This window comes from Sesamum indicum, linkage group LG7 (genome assembly GCF_026168435.1).
Source record: "Sesamum indicum cultivar Baizhima isolate 11 linkage group LG7, ASM2616843v1, whole genome shotgun sequence".
Taxonomy (NCBI): domain Eukaryota; kingdom Viridiplantae; phylum Streptophyta; class Magnoliopsida; order Lamiales; family Pedaliaceae; genus Sesamum; species Sesamum indicum.
In genome coordinates, this window is record NC_142663.1 from 7153211 (window position 1) to 7172629 (window position 19419).

General features: G+C 36.4%; 2 protein-coding genes across 2 annotated transcripts; one reads left to right on the forward strand and one right to left on the reverse strand.

Moving 5' to 3' along the window:
- Positions 1–47: 47 nt before the first annotated feature.
- LOC105166227 (MIZU-KUSSEI-like protein (Protein of unknown function, DUF617)) lies at positions 48–1210 on the reverse strand. The gene has a single exon (XM_011085502.3). It carries the CDS (start codon positions 1095–1097, stop codon positions 375–377), a length of 723 nt encoding a protein of 240 aa, XP_011083804.2. The 5' UTR covers positions 1098–1210; the 3' UTR covers positions 48–374.
- Positions 1211–10549: 9339 nt separating this feature from the next.
- LOC148787513 (uncharacterized) lies at positions 10550–11107 on the forward strand. Its single transcript, XM_088882393.1, has one exon. The coding sequence runs from the start codon at positions 10550–10552 to the stop codon at positions 11105–11107; it is 558 nt and encodes a 185-aa protein (XP_088738519.1).
- Positions 11108–19419: the final 8312 nt, after the last annotated feature.

The following is a 19419-nucleotide window of genomic DNA, read 5'->3' on the forward strand; positions in this document are numbered from 1 at the left end:
AATATAATAAAAAAATAAAACAAAAATTTAAAATAAAAAATTCAATCAACAACAAAATCTATGTCTTATATAGGTGAAATATCCACCATGGACCCCAAATACATCATAAATATTTCAGAATTTGTTATAACTCAGCGTTATATTGCAGTCCCTGATAAAAAAAATTAGATTCGATTGAAATTTTAGTCCACGTCAAGTTTGATCGAAGTTAAACTAAATAATATGACAAATATAAAATATTTTGTGTATGATTAGTGAATATATAATTTAAAAAGAATAATTAATAACATAAGAAATATATCATATTTGTTAATTATATAATTGATTAGGCTGGATCAAAGGTGAAGTAAGAATTTTTGGGGAATAATGAAGTCTCAGCGGACTCTTAGAAAGAAGATGCTAAGTTCTTGAGCTGAGGCGACGTCAGGATTGATCATGTACAACGACTCCGAATCCTTGGATCCCACAACCCTATCAAATCTGGCCCTTATATACGTCAACTCTCCGTCGCCTGTTTCCTTCTCCGACGACGGTCCCGGCAACACTCCGGCGCCCATCGACACTCCCCTCAGCAGCTGCATAACGTGAACTTCATCGTCCGTCATATTCTTCCGCCTGATGGAGTACCCCATCTTCCTCCCATTGCAGTAAACAGCCCACAAGAACTCCTCCAGGAGCTTCTTCTTGTGAGTTTTGGTGTCGGTTTCCAGGGCGATCCGCAGCACATCCGACGCCATTTCCCTGTGGAGCGCGCTGGTCAGCATGGGGAGTTCGATCACGAACACCGGCAGGCGATGGGGGTCCTCTTGTATGGCCAGGCTGAGGCGTCCTTTTCTGTACCCGAAGAGGGTTCCGGTGGTGGCCTTGTCGGTGAGAAGGGGTTTGCGGTGGCGGGCGCCTAGCAGGGCAACCATCTTGCATCCGGTGGTCAGCATGGGGAGGAGTTTGAACATGCGGAGAAGGCCGCCACCGCCGCCGCTGCCGGTGGAGGTTTTTGATGGTTTCTTGGCAGAGGTGTGGCGGGTGGTGTGGTGGAGGAGGGAGAGTAAGGCGGGGTTTTCCATGCCGTGGAATGGGCTGGAATGGACGGATGGCATTTGAATTTGTTGAGGGTAGTGTGTGTTGTGTGAGGAAAAATGATGAAAAAACTTTCAAGGTGGGAAGAGTGAGGGCAGCAAAGTTTGCTAACATGTGCTCATCCCATTTCAGGTACTTGGGATATATATATATAGGTGCAAAATTTTTATTTTAAGTCAAATTTGATTAAATTAAATTAATTATAAAATAAGTATAATATATTTATTAAGTTTAAATATATTTTTGGTTTTGTAATTTTGACACTTTAATATTTTTATCCATTAATTTCAAGAGTTGTAAAATATTTTCATAATTTTTCGACATTAATTGATTCGGGTCCTTCATGTGCCGGATTTTATAAAAGTTGTCGGAATAAATTATGTGCCCCTCACGATTTTGGTATTTTTACCCTTTATCTTTCTAGAGGTTATAAAAGAGTCCTGTAACTTTTTGATATTTCACTATTTTGGTCCTTTTAATGCCGGATTTTGCAACAGTTGTCGAAATAAATCATGTGCCATATCATTTTTATCCATATCGACAAAAGTGAATTAATCGGAACAAAATTCTCAATTTAAATGATTCACATGAAGCGCATATGATTTATCCAATGATTTTTACAAAATCCAACATCGAAAGAACCAAAATTGCGAAATGTAAAAAGATTATAGGGACTCTTTTGCAATCCTAAAAAGGTAAATGATAAAAATATCAAAGTGCTAAAATTATAAAACCAAAAATATATTTCCGCCCACTTATAATGTCACTTATTACCTTTTCTAAACTAAACACCAATTTCAATATAAATATATATAATGAATTCATGTGTGATCAAATTTAATCCGAATTAAAATTTCTCGTGTATAACAAAGACAAGCGTCTTAAATATTGGATTGATATTATTTATTTATTTATTTATATATATGTGTATAATATTCTTTAACTAAAAAATAATTAATATAATATTTGTACACTTAATATTGAGTAAGAACTAAGGAAAAGAAGAGGACGATGGACCAAATTTGTACTTGGTTGATTTGAATTTGAATCTAGACATTTGGTTTAGTTTATTAATAAATGTACACTAATTTAGATGTTTAATGATAATTTATTATTTTATTGAGATAATAGTATAGCAAATCTTAGATTTGAACAAATTTTAAGGGAGGTTTTGCGTAATTTTTCAAACTTAAGAATCTCATCTACAATCAAGTTAAATTTCAGAAAATACGATCACCAGAAGAAATATGATATTCATTATAATTAATTTTCATGTTTAAAAATAAAAAAAATCATGGTAAATACTAATTAATCATGACTGTACAATGACTATATTAGTCTTTATTTCTGTTACTGAAGTGAAAACATTTAATACAGATATTTTGATCATGAATAAAATATAGAATATTGATTAATCGTAATTAAAATTTAAATTTTAAATTGATTTTATTGATAAATAATATTAATTTATTATAATTTTTAAATAACAGTGATTATAGCGTATGAATTTTTCTTAATAGTGGCTGCCTAAGTTATATGTAGTATACATATTTTTCATTAACCTCTTAGCATCTATCATCCTCCCCTTTTCTCATAATTTAAGGTTTTCCCACATACATTATGTGTCTCTTATATGATTCATGGGAATCGTTGAACTCTTTTACTTTTGATTTTTTCAATTAATTCTTATCTTGATTTTATTATTTATTGGATAATTATTTTTAACATATCCGATAAATCGATTCAACATTAATTGTTGTATTTGTTATTTACGAGTTCATAATCCGTAATTATCATGAACATTTGATACAAGTAGCAAATAGATACTTGTAGGGACAAAAAAACTAGCTAGATTATATAATTGTAATTATTTCACCTATTTGATTTAGGCTTAACTGTTATCACAAAAGTACATGCTATTATCAAGTTGATGTGGAATGGTATCGTACCCAGTCAGTGAGATAATAAATTTTGATTTGGATGTTTGAGTTAAATCAATTATAGTAATAAAACGAAAATTTATTATAACTATCCTAATAGATATCAAAATTAAATGCTTTAGTGAAAATTAATCATTTGTGACCAAGGATCAATGTGATAATTGGGGTGATACATCCCTTTGGATTAGAATTCATCTCTCTTGATTTCATCATAGTTATTTATTCCAGCTTTCGGTGCAGTTAAGTTAGATAGTCAGATAATCTCAAAGCCCCCATTTTGGTTACCACAATCGAGATTGTGAAATTAACACAGTTATACCTATATTTCTAATTTATGGTCTATTTACACAAATCACATCTATCTTTTGCGTAATTATAGAAACGACCTCCGATAGCCAAAAAAACAAGGATAGTTTGTGTAACGATATTGATGTCTCTGAAGGTGCACGTGTAATTTTTCGAAACGTAAGGGTGATTTGTATAAATGATTTTAACGTTTCTGGTAGGTATATATGTAAATTTTTTTAAAAATAAGAATGATTTGTATAAATAAATTATAAATAAAGGGATACAGATATCATTATCCCTTAATTTTTTGACATTTTCAACAAGCGATGAGTGGAAATATATGGAAAAGTGACATTCATGGCATGAATATCCATTAGAAAACAAGGAGGTGGGTGGGGAGGAAGAGGGATGTAAGAAAGGATCACTCAAAGTCTTTGTTTAGTGACATATATGTTGGGGTGGGGGAGTGTTAACTGAAGTTTGATATTGACAAAGGTGATGAAAACAATTATTTATGGGGGTTGAATTGTGATAAGATAAGGATGTTTCAAACCACAAAGATACCAACTGAGAGCCCTTCATCAAAGAAGAAAAAAGAGGGCCCAAAAAGCAGTCTTTTGATGCTGCTATTTGCATGTGCTTCCTCTCCTTAATGTTATTACAACATTATCAATATTTCCCTTTATTCTTTGACAGTCCCATGAGCCATTATACAACCACAGCTCTGTCCCCATACGTTTTCAGCCTCTTGTCAATTGCTACTTTACTTTGCCTAACAAGTGATTTTCCTTTTCCATCACTCTCACCTCCCATCACATTTTGTTTTCCTTGTGGTACTGTAATTAGGACATCCCATGGTTGGCACCACCATTGCAACTTATCTGTATTAATTGCAATCTTGATCATATACTTATACGCGTTTGATATTCTGATCTTTTTTAAAAGTTTTACTGGCAGTTTAATTTTCTTTTCTTTTTTTCGTTCGCAGATTGAGGGTATTTATTGTCAGAAATTTTCAAATCAGACGACTTTCGTGTTCGGTTCATAGCGTACCTTTTTCATTGAGAATTCCTCGTTCCCTTCTGTATGCCTGTGGGGCGCGTGACAGTCATGTGACTGCCCAAATTTAAGCCGTCAGATCACTTACACATGTGATTTTTCAACTAATTCTGAGATTTCTGGAGATGAGCGTCATTAATCCACGAAAACTCAAACTACTGGACTAAATTTTTTATGATACTTTTAAAATGATCAAAGTGCAAAAAGCCTAATAATAGGACCAAAATTGTAATTAAACCCAACTTAGCCAAACAAGTTTCATTACTAGAAATTTCTTTTTGCAAGAAATAATTATAAGCTAGAGATGGCATTTATTGATCCACTTTATTATTATTATTTTCTTTTTTTTTTAAAAAAAAAGCTGATTTGAGATTAATTTTTGATAAATTAATTCGTCAAAATTAAATTTGAGACGGAATTTGTGACAGAAAATACACCCTAATGAAAATACAAACTTTTAAGCCATTAATTAAAGTTCCTACCCTCTTCTTTTTTATGCAGAAAATACCATCAATTTGTAATGATCAATCTATGGTGGTTGATTAATGATATGATTAATATTAAATCAAAGGGGTATAAACCCATGAGTGTGGGCCCTTCAAGATCATAAATCACATCATAACCTCAAGGATTTAACCGTAAATATCGATCTCAACTCATGATTATTCATGGTAAATATCGATCTCAACTCATGATTATTCATGGTAAATATCGATCTCAACTCATGACTATTTTTTATATATATTTCCTTATGTACAGGATTCTACCTCTAAGGTCTAATTAGGGGATAATTGTATTATACCTACCACAAAATCACATTACATCTTATCATTTGAGAAAAACTGTAATTTCAATCCCAAATCTTAATTTTTTTAAATTTACATCAGAAACAACATGTGCATGACACGGCTCCATTAAGTTTTAAAGGGGAATTAAGGTTATTTTCGTCATAAATTTAACGGAATTAAGATTTTAGACTAAAATTATAATATTTTTTTGGAGTTATGGAATGCAATATGGTGAGTTCAAAACAATAAAACTAGAATCGCAAAGAGACTAACTTGATAGATGTAAAATGCTATTCTCCAATTAACTGAGATTCAAATATACATTTTTTTGTCCCGTAACTTAGGTTATTTGATATTTCGTTCTTTAACTTTTTATGGTAGCATCGTGGTCCTATATTTTTTTAATTTTTATAATTGTAATACTTTTGCACCGGAATTCATCCTTCTTGCTGGAAAATAGCATGTGCCTCTCACGTGACATTTTAAAAGTGGGGCTTCTGTTCATATTGGCCCATTTTGCCAACATTTGTCCTTCACTTTTTAGGATAGCATTTCCGTCCTACATCTTTTTAATTTTCACAATTTCAATCTTTTCTTGGACGAAGTTCACTCTTTTCACTGGTGGAGGTGAACTCCAATGGACAAAATGATTGAAATAGGGAAAATTTAAAAAAGAAAAAAATGTAGGACCAAAGTGCTATCTTAAAAAATTAGAGAATAAAAATACTAATATTTTAAATTACGAGACCAAAAATACATTTAATCACTAGCTCCACTAGCAAAGAAAAGCTACTACCACTTGATTCAATGCAAATGCTGTCATTAGTAGCATCGTAAGTAACAGCACTTTCTCTCCTTACAACATGATTTTCAGTTACCTAGTCCATTTCCATGTCGGCCCCCTTGATATTTGCTGTACCTAGTCCAGGGAATTTGGCTCACTATCTTACAGAAAACTCAATAATTTGCAGGAATCCTGAGTGTCCTCTACACAATGTCCGGCCATCAGTGTCTTCTATAATGTCAACAACTATAGTACACCCAAGGTTTTTGTATCATACGGGCCCTAGCTCGTCGACTCTAGAGGCTTTCGTTGATAATTACCTGGACAAGATTAAATTGAATTGATTATGTACTAGAACGCAAGATTCTTTTCCTCTTTAATTACTTTGAATATGGGAATAAGATCATGTGTCCGTTCCAAATCCCTCGTCTGGGAGTTGATGATAGTCATGCATTCCATATCGATACATCAACTCCCAAACGAATAGGTTGAGTTGTTTTTTAAGACAAAATCGTGAAACTCATACAAAATTAAAACCGACACTATCCCACACGATCGGGTCCCGTGTATGTGCTGATTTAATAATAACATTATGTTAGGATGCTTATGAATATGGACATAATGTGTCTGAAGGTGAGTCTATACGAGTATTTGAATGTTCCAAAATTGTCCTAGCATTATTAAAGATTTGTCCCAAAAATGCTTTGATAAAGTAGGTGAGTTGAATTCAGGCAGAAATGGTCTTGCCCCTATTTATATTAATTTCTCCAAAATATCACTGTATGTGCTTTAAATAAATAAACAAAGAAAAATAAAGGGCAGCACTAGCAAGAGTGCCCTTGCATGTCTGTTAAATAATAATGTAATAATAACAAAGCAAGGGACATATATCAACCTGGAGGCAACAACATGCATTAGTTTTAGTACAAGGATCATCACAAAGAACTTTTCGGAATTTAATTATTGAGAATTGTTCTACTTTTTTAATTTACTTTAATTTGTAGGAAGCTATATATTTCCTTAAACGACCCCCTACCCAACAACTGCATGATTGTTGGAGGGTATTGATTGAATTCTAGTACATGTTAAAATAGTTTTTTTTTTGGGATTAAATACGAATATTACTTCTAAAGTATACACCTCACATTAATTATCCTATAAAGTATTAAATATTTAAAAAAGAATCATAATTTTTAATTTTTAAATTTGAAAAGTTCATCTTACCCTTATAAAAATTGCTTTCTGAATTTTTTTAAAAGAGATTTGTGTAATGCCAAAATCATCCTATGTCAAAACTTTTTCTAATTATATTTTTACTTATTTATTAAGCTTTTTTTATTTTCATAATCCTAAGTACTTGGAGCTCATTTAATTTTAGTTTCACTTGTCTGTCCAACTAAATTAAAAATAAATTTATATTTATATGTATATATTTATATATTTACTTAAAAAATATACAATTAATAAACCGAAAGACCTAATGAACTAATAAAAATTATAATATAATTTATATATATGGTATGTATAAATTTATTATTAACTTAGTTTGACAAACAAGTGAAACTAAAACAAAAAGAGCCAGATAAACAAGTAAAACTAGAATTACAACAAAGTTTTGACAAATAGTGATTTTGGTATTTTAGAAATTTCTTTATTTATTTATTTTTCACAAAGCAATTTGGGTAAGGATAAAATGGACTTTTAAAACTTAAAAATTAAAGGTCATACGTTTTTTTTTTTAAGGTTTTAATAATTAAGGGGGTAATTAATGTGGCGTGATACTTCAAAGTGGTAACTGTATTTAACCATAATGTTTTTGTAGTTGGATGTAGCTGCTTAACTAATTACAGGGTAAATTATAATGAGTTTTTTAAAATTCAACATAATTACAAATACTACCTCATTCTTTGAGAAATTATTAATTCACTCTGATATTTGATGAAATTATAAGATTATTGGTAAATGCATGAATTGTCAACTTTGCTCTTGCTATATTTTTTTAAAAAAAGTCAAAATTACAACACATTGAACAAGGTGGATGAAAAAAATTGAAAAATTGAAAAATAAAAGTTGTCCGCTTAGTTAATAAAAAAAATTCAAAAAATATTGAAATAGAAGTAAAATTATAATTCATAGTACATGATGACATTTTGATCAGCTTATAAAGAAAAATAGATGGAACCCTAATGGGGACTAACTGATTGGGTTAGTTGTTGGACAACTGTCAAAATCAAGAATAATGATAATTTTTCAAATAATAAAAAAATATTTATAATTATGTCAAATTTTAAAAAATGTGGTTGTAATTCACCCATAATTATATTTTGAAAAAATTATTGTGTCCTCTAGCGCTCATTTTTCTTGGACAACATTATATTTTAAGGTTAGCAAGGCTCCAATGTTAGTGAAGTCTTTGTTGTTTACTGAACAACAAAATATATGTCCAAGATTAGCAAGGCTCTAAGAAAGAGCTCTCAGTAGTAGTGGGGTTAAGAGTTTTCTCTCTCTAGAAAGTTTTCTCTCTCTAGAAAGTTTTCTCTCTAGAGTGTCTCATCTTAGTTTGCTCTTCCATGTGTCTTCTTCAAGATTCTGCAAATTTCGGACCGATTAAACGTTTTCCCTTCGGCTAATCATCGTTTCTACCGAATGATTTTGGGTTTTGAAGTCGTCTTGCCGGCTGAAAAGCCCCCACCGAAGTGTTAAAACAGTTTCTGCATTTTCTGCTGTTTCTGCTGCTGCTTTGGGCGATTTCTGCTGCTGTTTTGGGCGTTTTTCTACTGCTATTTGCAGCCATTTGCACGGGTTGCAGCTTGCCGTTTTGCTGGTGTTTCTATGTGTTTTGCCATCGTTTTGGGCGAGTTTCAGCTGCTGTTTTGGGCGAGTTTCTGCTGCTGCTTGAGCGATTTTCTGCTACTTTTTGCAGCCATTTTCTGCTGCTATTTTCTGCTGTTGTTGCTGTCTCTTTTGCCTTCGTTTTGCTGCTGGTGTTGAGCATTTTTCAGCCATTTTTTCCGTCCAAACAGAGCTGCCCAGTGGTAGGTGGGAGTTTCCATTTTTGGCAGCAACAAACACTGTCTTCTTCTCTGCGCAGCCTGTGCTTTCCTTGTTTGGCTGCTGTTTTCTGCAATTCCTGCAGCACATTCCTCTTTTAGTGCTGCATATTCCTGCAGCAAATTCAGCCACTGCTGCACACCCTCCTTGTCCCAAAAAGCAGCCATGGCAAAGAACAAGAAGGCAATGAAAACTGCTGCAAACGCCGCTTCCGGCCAGCCCTCCGTCTGGTCATCGGCAGCAGCTGAAACTGGAAAAAATGCTGCTGCAACAGTCCATGACCCGCCCATTAAACCAGCCGGGCATAAACCGAGCACCACCACCACCACTGCCGAGGTTAGTGCTTCGGTTTTCCATGGTTTCATTTCTGATTTGGAGGCTTCCCCCTCCTTTGTTGCAAAGTATAATGTAGAGAACGTAATCGATCCACGGCCGAAGGCAAAACAGCCGGCGATCGAGCCCACCACTGAAAATACGGGCAAGAAAACGGTCTCCTTCGCCGGTCTATTCAGCACTAATCGCAAGTTAACCGATGACCACAAGCTCACTAAATTTGCGGTGGACGACGGCCCACTCACTTTGGGTTCCGACGACTTGTTCGATGTTCGGGCCAAATTGGGATATTGCCTCGTTGGATACATAGCCGGCAAATTCCCCGGACTAAAAGCAATCAGAACACTTTCTCACTCTTGGGGAGCAACCTTCCAGCAGCACGGGAGCGGTTGGTTAATCTTTCATTTTGCCCGAGAGGAGGATAGACAGCGAATACTAGTCGGAGGTCCTTATTTCGTATATGGACGGCCCCTTCTTCTGAAGCACATGCCTGACTGCTTCGAATTTAAAGAAGATGATATAAGCCTTACACCGGTTTGGGCCATCCTGCCATCACTCCCCCTTGAGTGTTGGCACCCGAATGCGCTTGGCAAGATCGGTTCGAGGATTGGCAATCCCATTGCCATGGATTCACTTACGATGAAAATGGAACGGATATCCTACGCCCGAATCATGGTTGAGGTCGATGCATCAAAGAAACTCATCGACGAAGTGGAGTTTGTTATGCCAAATGGCATAACCAGAAAGCAGCCGGTGGTTTATGAATTCACCCCCAAATTCTGCACAGCATGTAACAGGTTTGGGCACTTGCAAGAAACATGTCAAGGTCTACCGGCCGTTGTCCCCGCAGTCGTCCATGCCACTACTACCCCTGCTGCACAAGCGAAGCCGGTAGAGGCAACAAAGATGAAGCATGCTGAATGGACGGTAGTGCAGAGGAAGAATAAGGGCAAAGCTACAGTCACCGCAACCAAGCCGGTAGTGGAGGTGCAGCAACCGTCTTCTCCACCAGCCGACAAGGTGGAACAGGGACGGCTAACCATGAAGGCACCGCAACCGACCAACCCTAAGCAAGCAGTGGTTCCTTCACCGGCTGATTCTGAGAGCTCGCCAACTGATTCGTCGACGTCCACACAATATAAAATGGCGGGCAGAACGACTGAGGTGAACGCAGCATCGGGCAGCACACCGGAAAATAAGGCCGGAGGGGAGTCCCCCCCTCAATCCCCATGAAGATAGGATTCTGGAACGTGAGAGGCTTTAACCGGCCTCTCAAGCACAATGGGGTTGCCCACCTCATTAAGAATAACCGACTTTGCCTCTTGGGCATTTTGGAGACGAAGCTTGCAGCATCAAGTATTCCGAAGATTCTTAGCCGCACATTTCCGGGATGGTGCCAAACCAACAACTTTGACACCATTGCCGGCGGACGCATCCTAGTGGTTTGGGACCCGGCAGTCATTGACCTACACCTGGTTGACATATCGCCCCAAGTGATCCACTGCCGTGCCACGAATAAGTCCTCTCAACTCTCCTTCTATATTTCATTTACATATGGTCTTTATTCTGTTGTCAATAGAAGGAGCATGTGGGAGAAACTTTCTGATTTGGGACAAGGACCGAGCATGCCATGGCTTATTATGGGCGATTTCAACTGTGTGAAATCTCTCGAGGAGAAGCAGTTGGGTGTGGCACCGACTTGGTATGAGCTCAAGGATTTTGTAGACTGTTGCATAGCACTTGGATTACTCGACGTTCCCACTACGGGCTGCTACTACACATGGTAATCCAACAACGAAAGCAACCCCGTATGGTGCAAGCTCGATCGGGTCTTATACAACAATGAATGGCTTGAGGCTGGTTTGCATTGCTCTACCCATTTCAATCCACCGGGATGCCTTTTCGACCATTCTCCGGGTATTGTTTCTATCTTTGATCATGCACCCACTAAGCCAAAACCATTTCGCTTTTTCAATATGTGGGCAGATCATCCGGATTTCTTAGCTACTGTTGAAGCAAGATGGAACTTGAGCGTGGAAGGAACGCCGCAATACAGCCTTTGTCGGAGGCTGAAAGCACTTAAAGGCGCGCTCAAGGCTTTCAACATGCAGCACTACAGCCACATCTCCGCCAAGGGAAAGAGGCTGAGCTCGCCCTGCAAGAAGCCCAGAATCAACTTGAATCTAATCCGGGAGATGTGGCGCTACGGGACGCTTTGGGAGATCTTAGGAAGAAGGCCGTTTTCCTTGCCGAGGCAGAGCGGCACTTCTTCTACCAGAAAGCCAAAATACATTTTCTTAAGGAGGGGGACCGCAACACCAAGTTCTTCCACGACATGGTGAAGAGGGAATGTCGCTAGGAATTCCATCGGGGCGATCACTAGGACGGACGGGACTGTTATAACTGCTGCCGAGGGTATTGCCCAAGAGTTCGTTGATTACTACACATCACTCTTGGGCACCGAGGCTCACACCCTCCCTGTCGACGATGGTGTGTTTGAATGGGGCCCCATACTCACCTCCGAGCATACTGCGGAGCTTTGCCGGGCAGTCACACCGTTGGAGGTCAAGGATGTCATATTCCACATTAGCGCAACAAGGCTCCCGGCCCAGATGGATATTCCTCGTGCTGTTTCAAGAAAGCATGGAACATTGTGGGTGATCGAGTTTGCAGGGCCGTCCTGGATTTCTTTAGGAGTGGGCGGATGCTACGGCAGCTCAACCACACTATCATTGCCCTTGTGCCGAAATCAGATCATTCCACCTTTGTTGTGGATTACCGGTCGATTTCGTGCTGCAATGTGATCTACAAGGCCATCACGAAAATCATCTCGGACCGGCTAGCGCCTGTTTTGGAGCATTTGATTGACCGATGCCAAGCAGCGTTCGTTGGAGGCCGCAATATCACCAACAATATTTTCTTGGCCCAAGAAATGGTGCGGCAGTACTCGAGGAAACGGATTTCACCTCGATGTACTATCAACGTCGATCTACGCAAGGCATTCGATTCGGTCTCATGGTCATTTCTCGCTCGAGTGCTTCACGGGTATGGTTTTCCACCACTGTTTATAAATTGGATTATGGAATGCATTTGCAGTTCTTTTTCAGTGGCGTTGAACGGCTCCATTCACGGGTTTTTTTCGGGGAAGAAAGGCCTAAGGCAAGGAGACCCGATGTCGCCGGCCCTCTTCCTTCTTTGCATGGAATATTTCTCTCGACTAGTCAAGAGGAAAACAACCAATTCGCACTTCAACTTCCACCCCAAGTGCGAGAAGCTGAAAATCACGCACCTCTTCTTCGCCGACGACCTCATGCTTTTCTCTCGTGGCGACCTTCCATCTATCCACGTCTTGATGGAATGTCTCCAAGAGTTCAGGGACACATCCGGCCTCACCGTCAATACCTCGAAGTCAAGCATTTTCACAGCAGGCATCCAAGATGAGGAGCTTGATGGGATTCTCGCTCGGACGGAATTTGCGAGAGGTGAGATGCGGGTCAGATACCTTGGCATTCCACTAGCGGCACAGCGGCTTTCGGTCACCAACTACTCACCGCTTGTGGATCAAATTGCCAACTGCATTTCGAAGTGGACGGGCAAATCCCTATCTTATGCAGGCCGACTGGAACTTATCCGATTAGTAATTCAGGGGGTGGAGTGCTTCTGGCTCCAAGTTTTCCCACTTCCAGCAGCGGTCATCGAGAAAATCCACCGACTTTGCAGGAACTTTCTATGGAACTCTCGAAGGGCACCGGTCGCTTGGGAGGAAATCTGCCATCCCAAGGAAGAAGGTGGACTCGAAATTCGACACATACAGTCTTGGAACGTGGCCCTCCTTGCCCGTGTATTATGGAACATTCACCGCAAGGCAGACACATTGTGGGTGCAGTGGGTCAACGGTGCCTACCTTAGAGGCGCATCAATCTGGGACTGGCAATCGAAGAAGGGGGATTCTCCACTCCTCCAACGGCTTGCCGATATTCGCAACAGGGTGGTCACTGATTTTGGGTCTCCGGAGGCAGCAATTGTAGAAATGACGAGATGGTCCACCCCGAAGGGTCTCCAAACGTCGAGAGCTTATGAGTACTTCAGGCCGAAACTTGCGAGGCAGCCTTGGAAAGCGGCTATATGGAAGGCATTTATCCTACCGAAGTACTCATTCATCTTGTGGCTTGGCTTGCGCGGTAGACTAGCTACAAGGGACAGACTTGGATTCCTCCAAGAGGAGGATTTGTGCTCGCTATGCATCAATACCAAGGAATCGGCTAAGCATCTTTTTTTTGAGTGTCCGTTCAGCAACTTCGTTTGGGCACGCATCCGGCACTGGATTGGCATTAACCGGACTATGTCAACCCTTCAAAGTGCGGTCAAGTGGCTCAAGAAGGAGAAGACAGGTTCTTCCGTGCAGAACAAAGCGCGACACCTCGCTTTGGCATGCACGGTGTACACACTTTGGAGGCAGCGCAACGAAGTCATTTTCGAGGGGTCAACGGCCTGTCCCGAGAGGCTTATAAATTTAGTCAAGGTTACATTGTATAGGGTCCTTTGGACACTCTTCCCACACGGTTTTGATCGTTCTTAATCTTTAGCGTGGGCTTTTGTATCTCTTCGGGTATGCCCGGAGTACATTGTAAATATTATTCTTGGTTGAATGAAACTTACATTTCACCCAAAAAAAGATTAGCAAGGCTCCATTAGATGGCGCTTCTTATTCTGTTCGGTTCTAACTATAATTTTTTATCGGTAAATTGCAAAACTAATCCTGTATATATAGAGAGTGACAAAATTACTCCCATAAATATTGAATTGGCAATTTTAATATTGTATGTTTTAATTTAGTGACAATTTTAATCTTTTCGACCAAAAATTGCCAGATTTTAGCTGGACAAATTGGGGCTTAGGGTTGCGACTGCCAACTGGACTCGAATTAAATACGTGGCATCCTCGTAGGATGCTGACATAAAAAAAATAAAAAAATGACCCCTATTTCACCTTTCTCTCTCTCTCTCTCTACTAGTAGGAGAAATAACTAAAATTGTCACTAAATTGAAACTTACAAGACTAAAATTGTCAATCCAATACTTATCGGACTAATTTTGCTACCATCGATGCAAATAATTTATGTGCGCAAGTAAGCAATTAAGCATAAAAGAATATAAAGCATCAATAAACTTTACATTTAGCCTAATTTAATCGCTTATTTATGTTCAACATTATTTGGTTTCGATCAATTTTTCAAACAACAATAATTAAAATACATTACCAAACAACTATAAGTGCATGTGTATTCATTGTACATAGATGGCCGCCATGAAATCACAGGTAAGAGCGATTTAGCTAGAAACTTTTTAGACCTGAAATTAATCGCTATCTACACACCAACAATAAATTTAATTATTTTGCAAGAAATTCTCATCATCTACAATCGTTATACTTCCGGTAAACGAGTAATCCTAAAATTTCATCATATTAAATATAAAATAAAAGTTGGAAATTTTCCACAAAGAGAGTGTCGAAGTTTCATGTAAATTGCCCAACACTGGAACAGAAACCACAAGAAAAGGGCTTTTCCACTTTTATACCTGAATTGAAGAAGGATAAAGCTCCACGACTCATGAATCAATCCATTATCTTACAGCATTTCTCTGGAAATCAAACTCCAGAAACTGCCCTACTTATTTGGCATCATGAGTCATCAATCACATGCAGATATTGAACACCAAAAGTTCAGTATGATAAAGGCAGCTTTTTGGCTTGTACAAGTTGCACAACAGCCGGTTGGGGACTCATCTTATCAGTTTTACCATTTCCCTTCCTTTTTTATTACACAAAGGAGGAGAAACCAGGGTCACAATTATTGATTGGTTACCGAGGATTGCGCATGTTCATGTGTGCTGGTTAGGATAATACCTCATGAATGCATCAAAAAGAATTGCGCCTGTTCCATGTGTGCTGATTAGGGTAACACCTCACAAATTCACCAAAAAGGATTGCGCCTGTTCAATGTATGCTGGTTATAGTTTCTATAGCTAATCTACTATCATCGAGAATCAAAATCTAACGGCATTAGAATCAATACTTAGGGACCAATGCGGACCAATTTGAAGAAGCTCAGTCCACTGTGAGCCAAATACTATTTGTAATCGGTCTTTAGAATGGTTTCGGTTTTTAAATGGAGTCTAATTGGGTCCATATTTAAATTTAGGCCCGACCCATGAACTGCCTAATTGAAGCCAATTCCAAGCTCGGATCAAGCCCAAACTAGGGGCAATTAGGCTTGCTTCATTATCATCATTATTTTGTGAAATTGAAGTATTCTTTTGAGCAATTACTTAAACTTATATTTGTATTATGGAATAGATAAATAATAAATCAAATCAAACAAAGATTTATAACTAGAAAAAAAAATATAGTTACAATTAAATAATGAGTTAAGTAATAATTTGATTCACAAGTTTACTATAATAAACTAATTAGATCATAACAAACCCAAAAAGGACTTAAAATAAGTTTTTTTTTTTAAAAAAAGAGCATTAATAAATTAATATACTAAAAAATTAAAAGTGAAGAATAAAAATAAAAGTCTAAGAATTTCAAAAAATTTGAAAAAGCTATAAATATAATAAATTTAAAAAATAAACTAAAAATTACATATCATGAATCAACTAAATAAAATAAAAAAAATGGGCCAAATTGGGCCGACCAACGCCCAATTCTAGGTACTCTTGGGCCGATCCCAATTATTGATATTTAAGATCTGATCGAGTTTTTTGATCGCTTCTTTTATTGGGTACGCATTTTGGCCTATTGTGCATCTTGAATTATGACATACATTTGGCCCTACCAAACACCTAAACAAAAATTTAAATTCACATTATGAATGTGACAACATTTGACTTCAGTTAGTAGGCCAACGATGGGCGGTTCAGCTTTACCATTAGAGTATAAGTAATTGAGAAGGAGTTAATTACACTTTCCCCTAAAAATATTTTGAAATTATATTTATAAACCCTTCGAAAAATCTCGATTTGCACCTAACTTCATTTCTTTAGAGTTTGGATAGAAACTACCAACGTAAGCAAAAAAATATATATAAATTTTCAATTTTGCCTCTTATTTAATATTTTCATGTATATTTTCGTACTTATAAAGACATAATATAATATACAGATATATATATATATATATGGAGGAGGTTAACATCATTACATTTTTTCCTTTATAAGTACAAAATTATTACATGAAATATTAAATGAAATGAAATATTAGAAACTTTGCAATTTTTTTTGCTAACGTTAATATTTTTTGTTCAAATTCTAATAAAAGATGGTTTGTTGTAAGCAGTAAATTTTTAAAAAGAATGTAAGTATAATTTCAAAAAAATAGAAAAACGTACCCTTAGAGAAAGTCTAAGTATAATTAACCCACTGCCAAGGAGATGTGAAACAAGAAGATACATTTGAAAAAATATTGAATGTGTAATGGACTTGATACAAATCCATTTTCAGAAAGTGGGTGAGTTGAACAATTTTTTTCTGAAAATTCAAATAATTATAATATCTTATTTCTGAAAGTTTATATATAAGTTTTCAGTTGTCTGATAAAATATTTTAAAAAATTTATAAAATTATTTAAATACCCTCATAACACATTATCCAAATTTTTAAATCACAAAGTAATTCATGATAAGTATCAATCCCAAAGGATTTCCGTACAATTTAACTATATCTTATAACAAAGGATTTTGAATTTTTATACTCTTATTTTGAACTTTATTTTATGTAATTGTGATGGATTTTTTTAATTTTTTTCAAGCACTAAGGGTACTTCTGGAATTTCATCTTTTTAGAAAATCTTATTCTATATGAAAGTTTAAAAGAAATTAATTATTTTATCAATCTCAAGCATAGGTATATTTTCATAATAAGATCTACACCATAACACTATTCACACAAAAATGCAATACAGAATTTGTTCGTATAATTTATATACAGTGTAATATTTTTCGTATGATATTTTTTATACAGAGAAGTCGAACGTGCTATCTCTCACATCAAACATACTTCTAAAAATATGAGATATTCAACACAATATTCAGCAAATATATGATATAATATAGGAAAATTACATGTTTGGTCCCCTCCAATTTTAATTCTGTAATTAAGGACAATAATTTAAAAAAAAAAAAAAAAAAGCACATAGTTGGCATTTGACTTAACTACAAGAAAATAGTCAATAGCTATGAAAATTAGATCGAGAGTAAATTTGTTGGTGATCAGGAACAAAAATATTCATTTTCCTTAGTAAATTTTGTAGCAAGATCAGTAACAAAATTATTTGATGCTAAAATTAGCATCGAGCTAATCAGTAAGTAAATATTTTTTTTTTTTGCTAAATTCGTTGCTAATATAAATTAATAATGAATTTCGTTATTTTACAAGGAATACATATAGATGCTATTCGAACTTTTTCTTATAGTGGCAAGGAACTTTTACAATAGGTGATCATAAGTCAATTGCTGACTGTTTGTAAAATATTCTAAATTATCTTGCTCATTGATAATGTTAATAATGAGGATTCTTCTCGTACCATCTTCATCTTATGCTCTATACAATATAATGTATGTATTTAGTTCAAATCATTAAATCATTATCGTTTGAGTTGGGTGCGCGTACGATGACAATTATGAAATCAACTTCTATGATTTGATTGTGAATGTTCCATGTTGAGAATTCATTGGAATGGAGCATCAACTATAATTATTTGTTGCTTCCCTTTCCCTGAGTTAGGGCTTATGATTGACCTAGTAGTTTCTCTTCTTTAGATGGAGTACCAGTTGGGTCTATCTTATGTGCCGGGGGATATCTTAACTAAGCTGACTTCTATTGTTGGCTCCATTCCTACCATTTCGAGAGCTTACTAGCTAGGGCGGCTTGCTTAACTACTTCTTTTCCTTCATGATTTCGATAGCCATACTAGTGATTTGGAGGAGATCTCTCGAAAAGTATTTAGTGCCCATTTTGGTCAGTTCTCCATCATCTTTCTTTGATTGAGCGGCATGTACTTTCACAGTGCTCGTTTTTTAATTATGAAGTGTGGCTAAGTGATCCAACTCACATTAGGCCAAGTGGGTGTTTTGGCAATAGTGGGCCAAGAAATATTGAATGGTGATGTGGGCAGGGGTTTCCGAGGAATACAAGTAACCTTTGTTTGTTTGTTTTTTTTTTTTTTTTTTTTTTTTTCAGATTTGGGGGGCATCTGGAATAACTAGTAAATTACAACTCTATTCTACCGCAATCGTGCATTGGTCTTGCACTAAATCATGTACTCATATGATGATTGTCGTGTTTCATAAACAACGATGTGTGATGTTTAGGCACTTGAGTGGGTGCTTGATAAAGAGTTATCAAGTTCACTAAATTAACATGATCATGGTTGACACAGCTACATTCATCCGGGTTGCTAAAATGTCATGATCTAGACATAGTCAAATCGTGCATGGAGGTTGGTAAGTTCAAGATAGGATCCACTGTTTGTCATGAGATGATGACGATCTCCTGTATTCTCTACGTTGTGAACTCTCTTAATTAACGACTGTTGATCAAATAATTTATTGATACAAGAGAAACACTAGAAAAAGTGGATACATATTTATCAAAGTCCTAGATGGGAATCGATTGAAAATTTCATGTCCTAAATTTCGGTCTGGAGATGGATTAATGAAAATATGGTATTTGCACGAAATTCACAATTTACAGGTTCATGAAGAGCCATGGACATTGTTAGGTGATCATCCATGTACAATCGGTCCTCTTGAATTAAGTATTTAATCAAGAATGATTTATTTAAAGATATGATTCAATTAATCTGTCCAAAGGTTGTAAAGTAAATTGTATGTGTTCAAGTCCAAGTCTAGTTGAATAGTGAATTTAAAGATTCACACACAAATCCATGATGGAATTAATAATTGGATTAATTTTGAAAAAGTTGTCAACTAACTTAAGGAGTCAACTCAATTAATTGCACGATTTATGAAACTGGTCCATGAAAAATTAAATAATTTGGAGCCTATATGATTGGTATATACACCATCATTAATTAA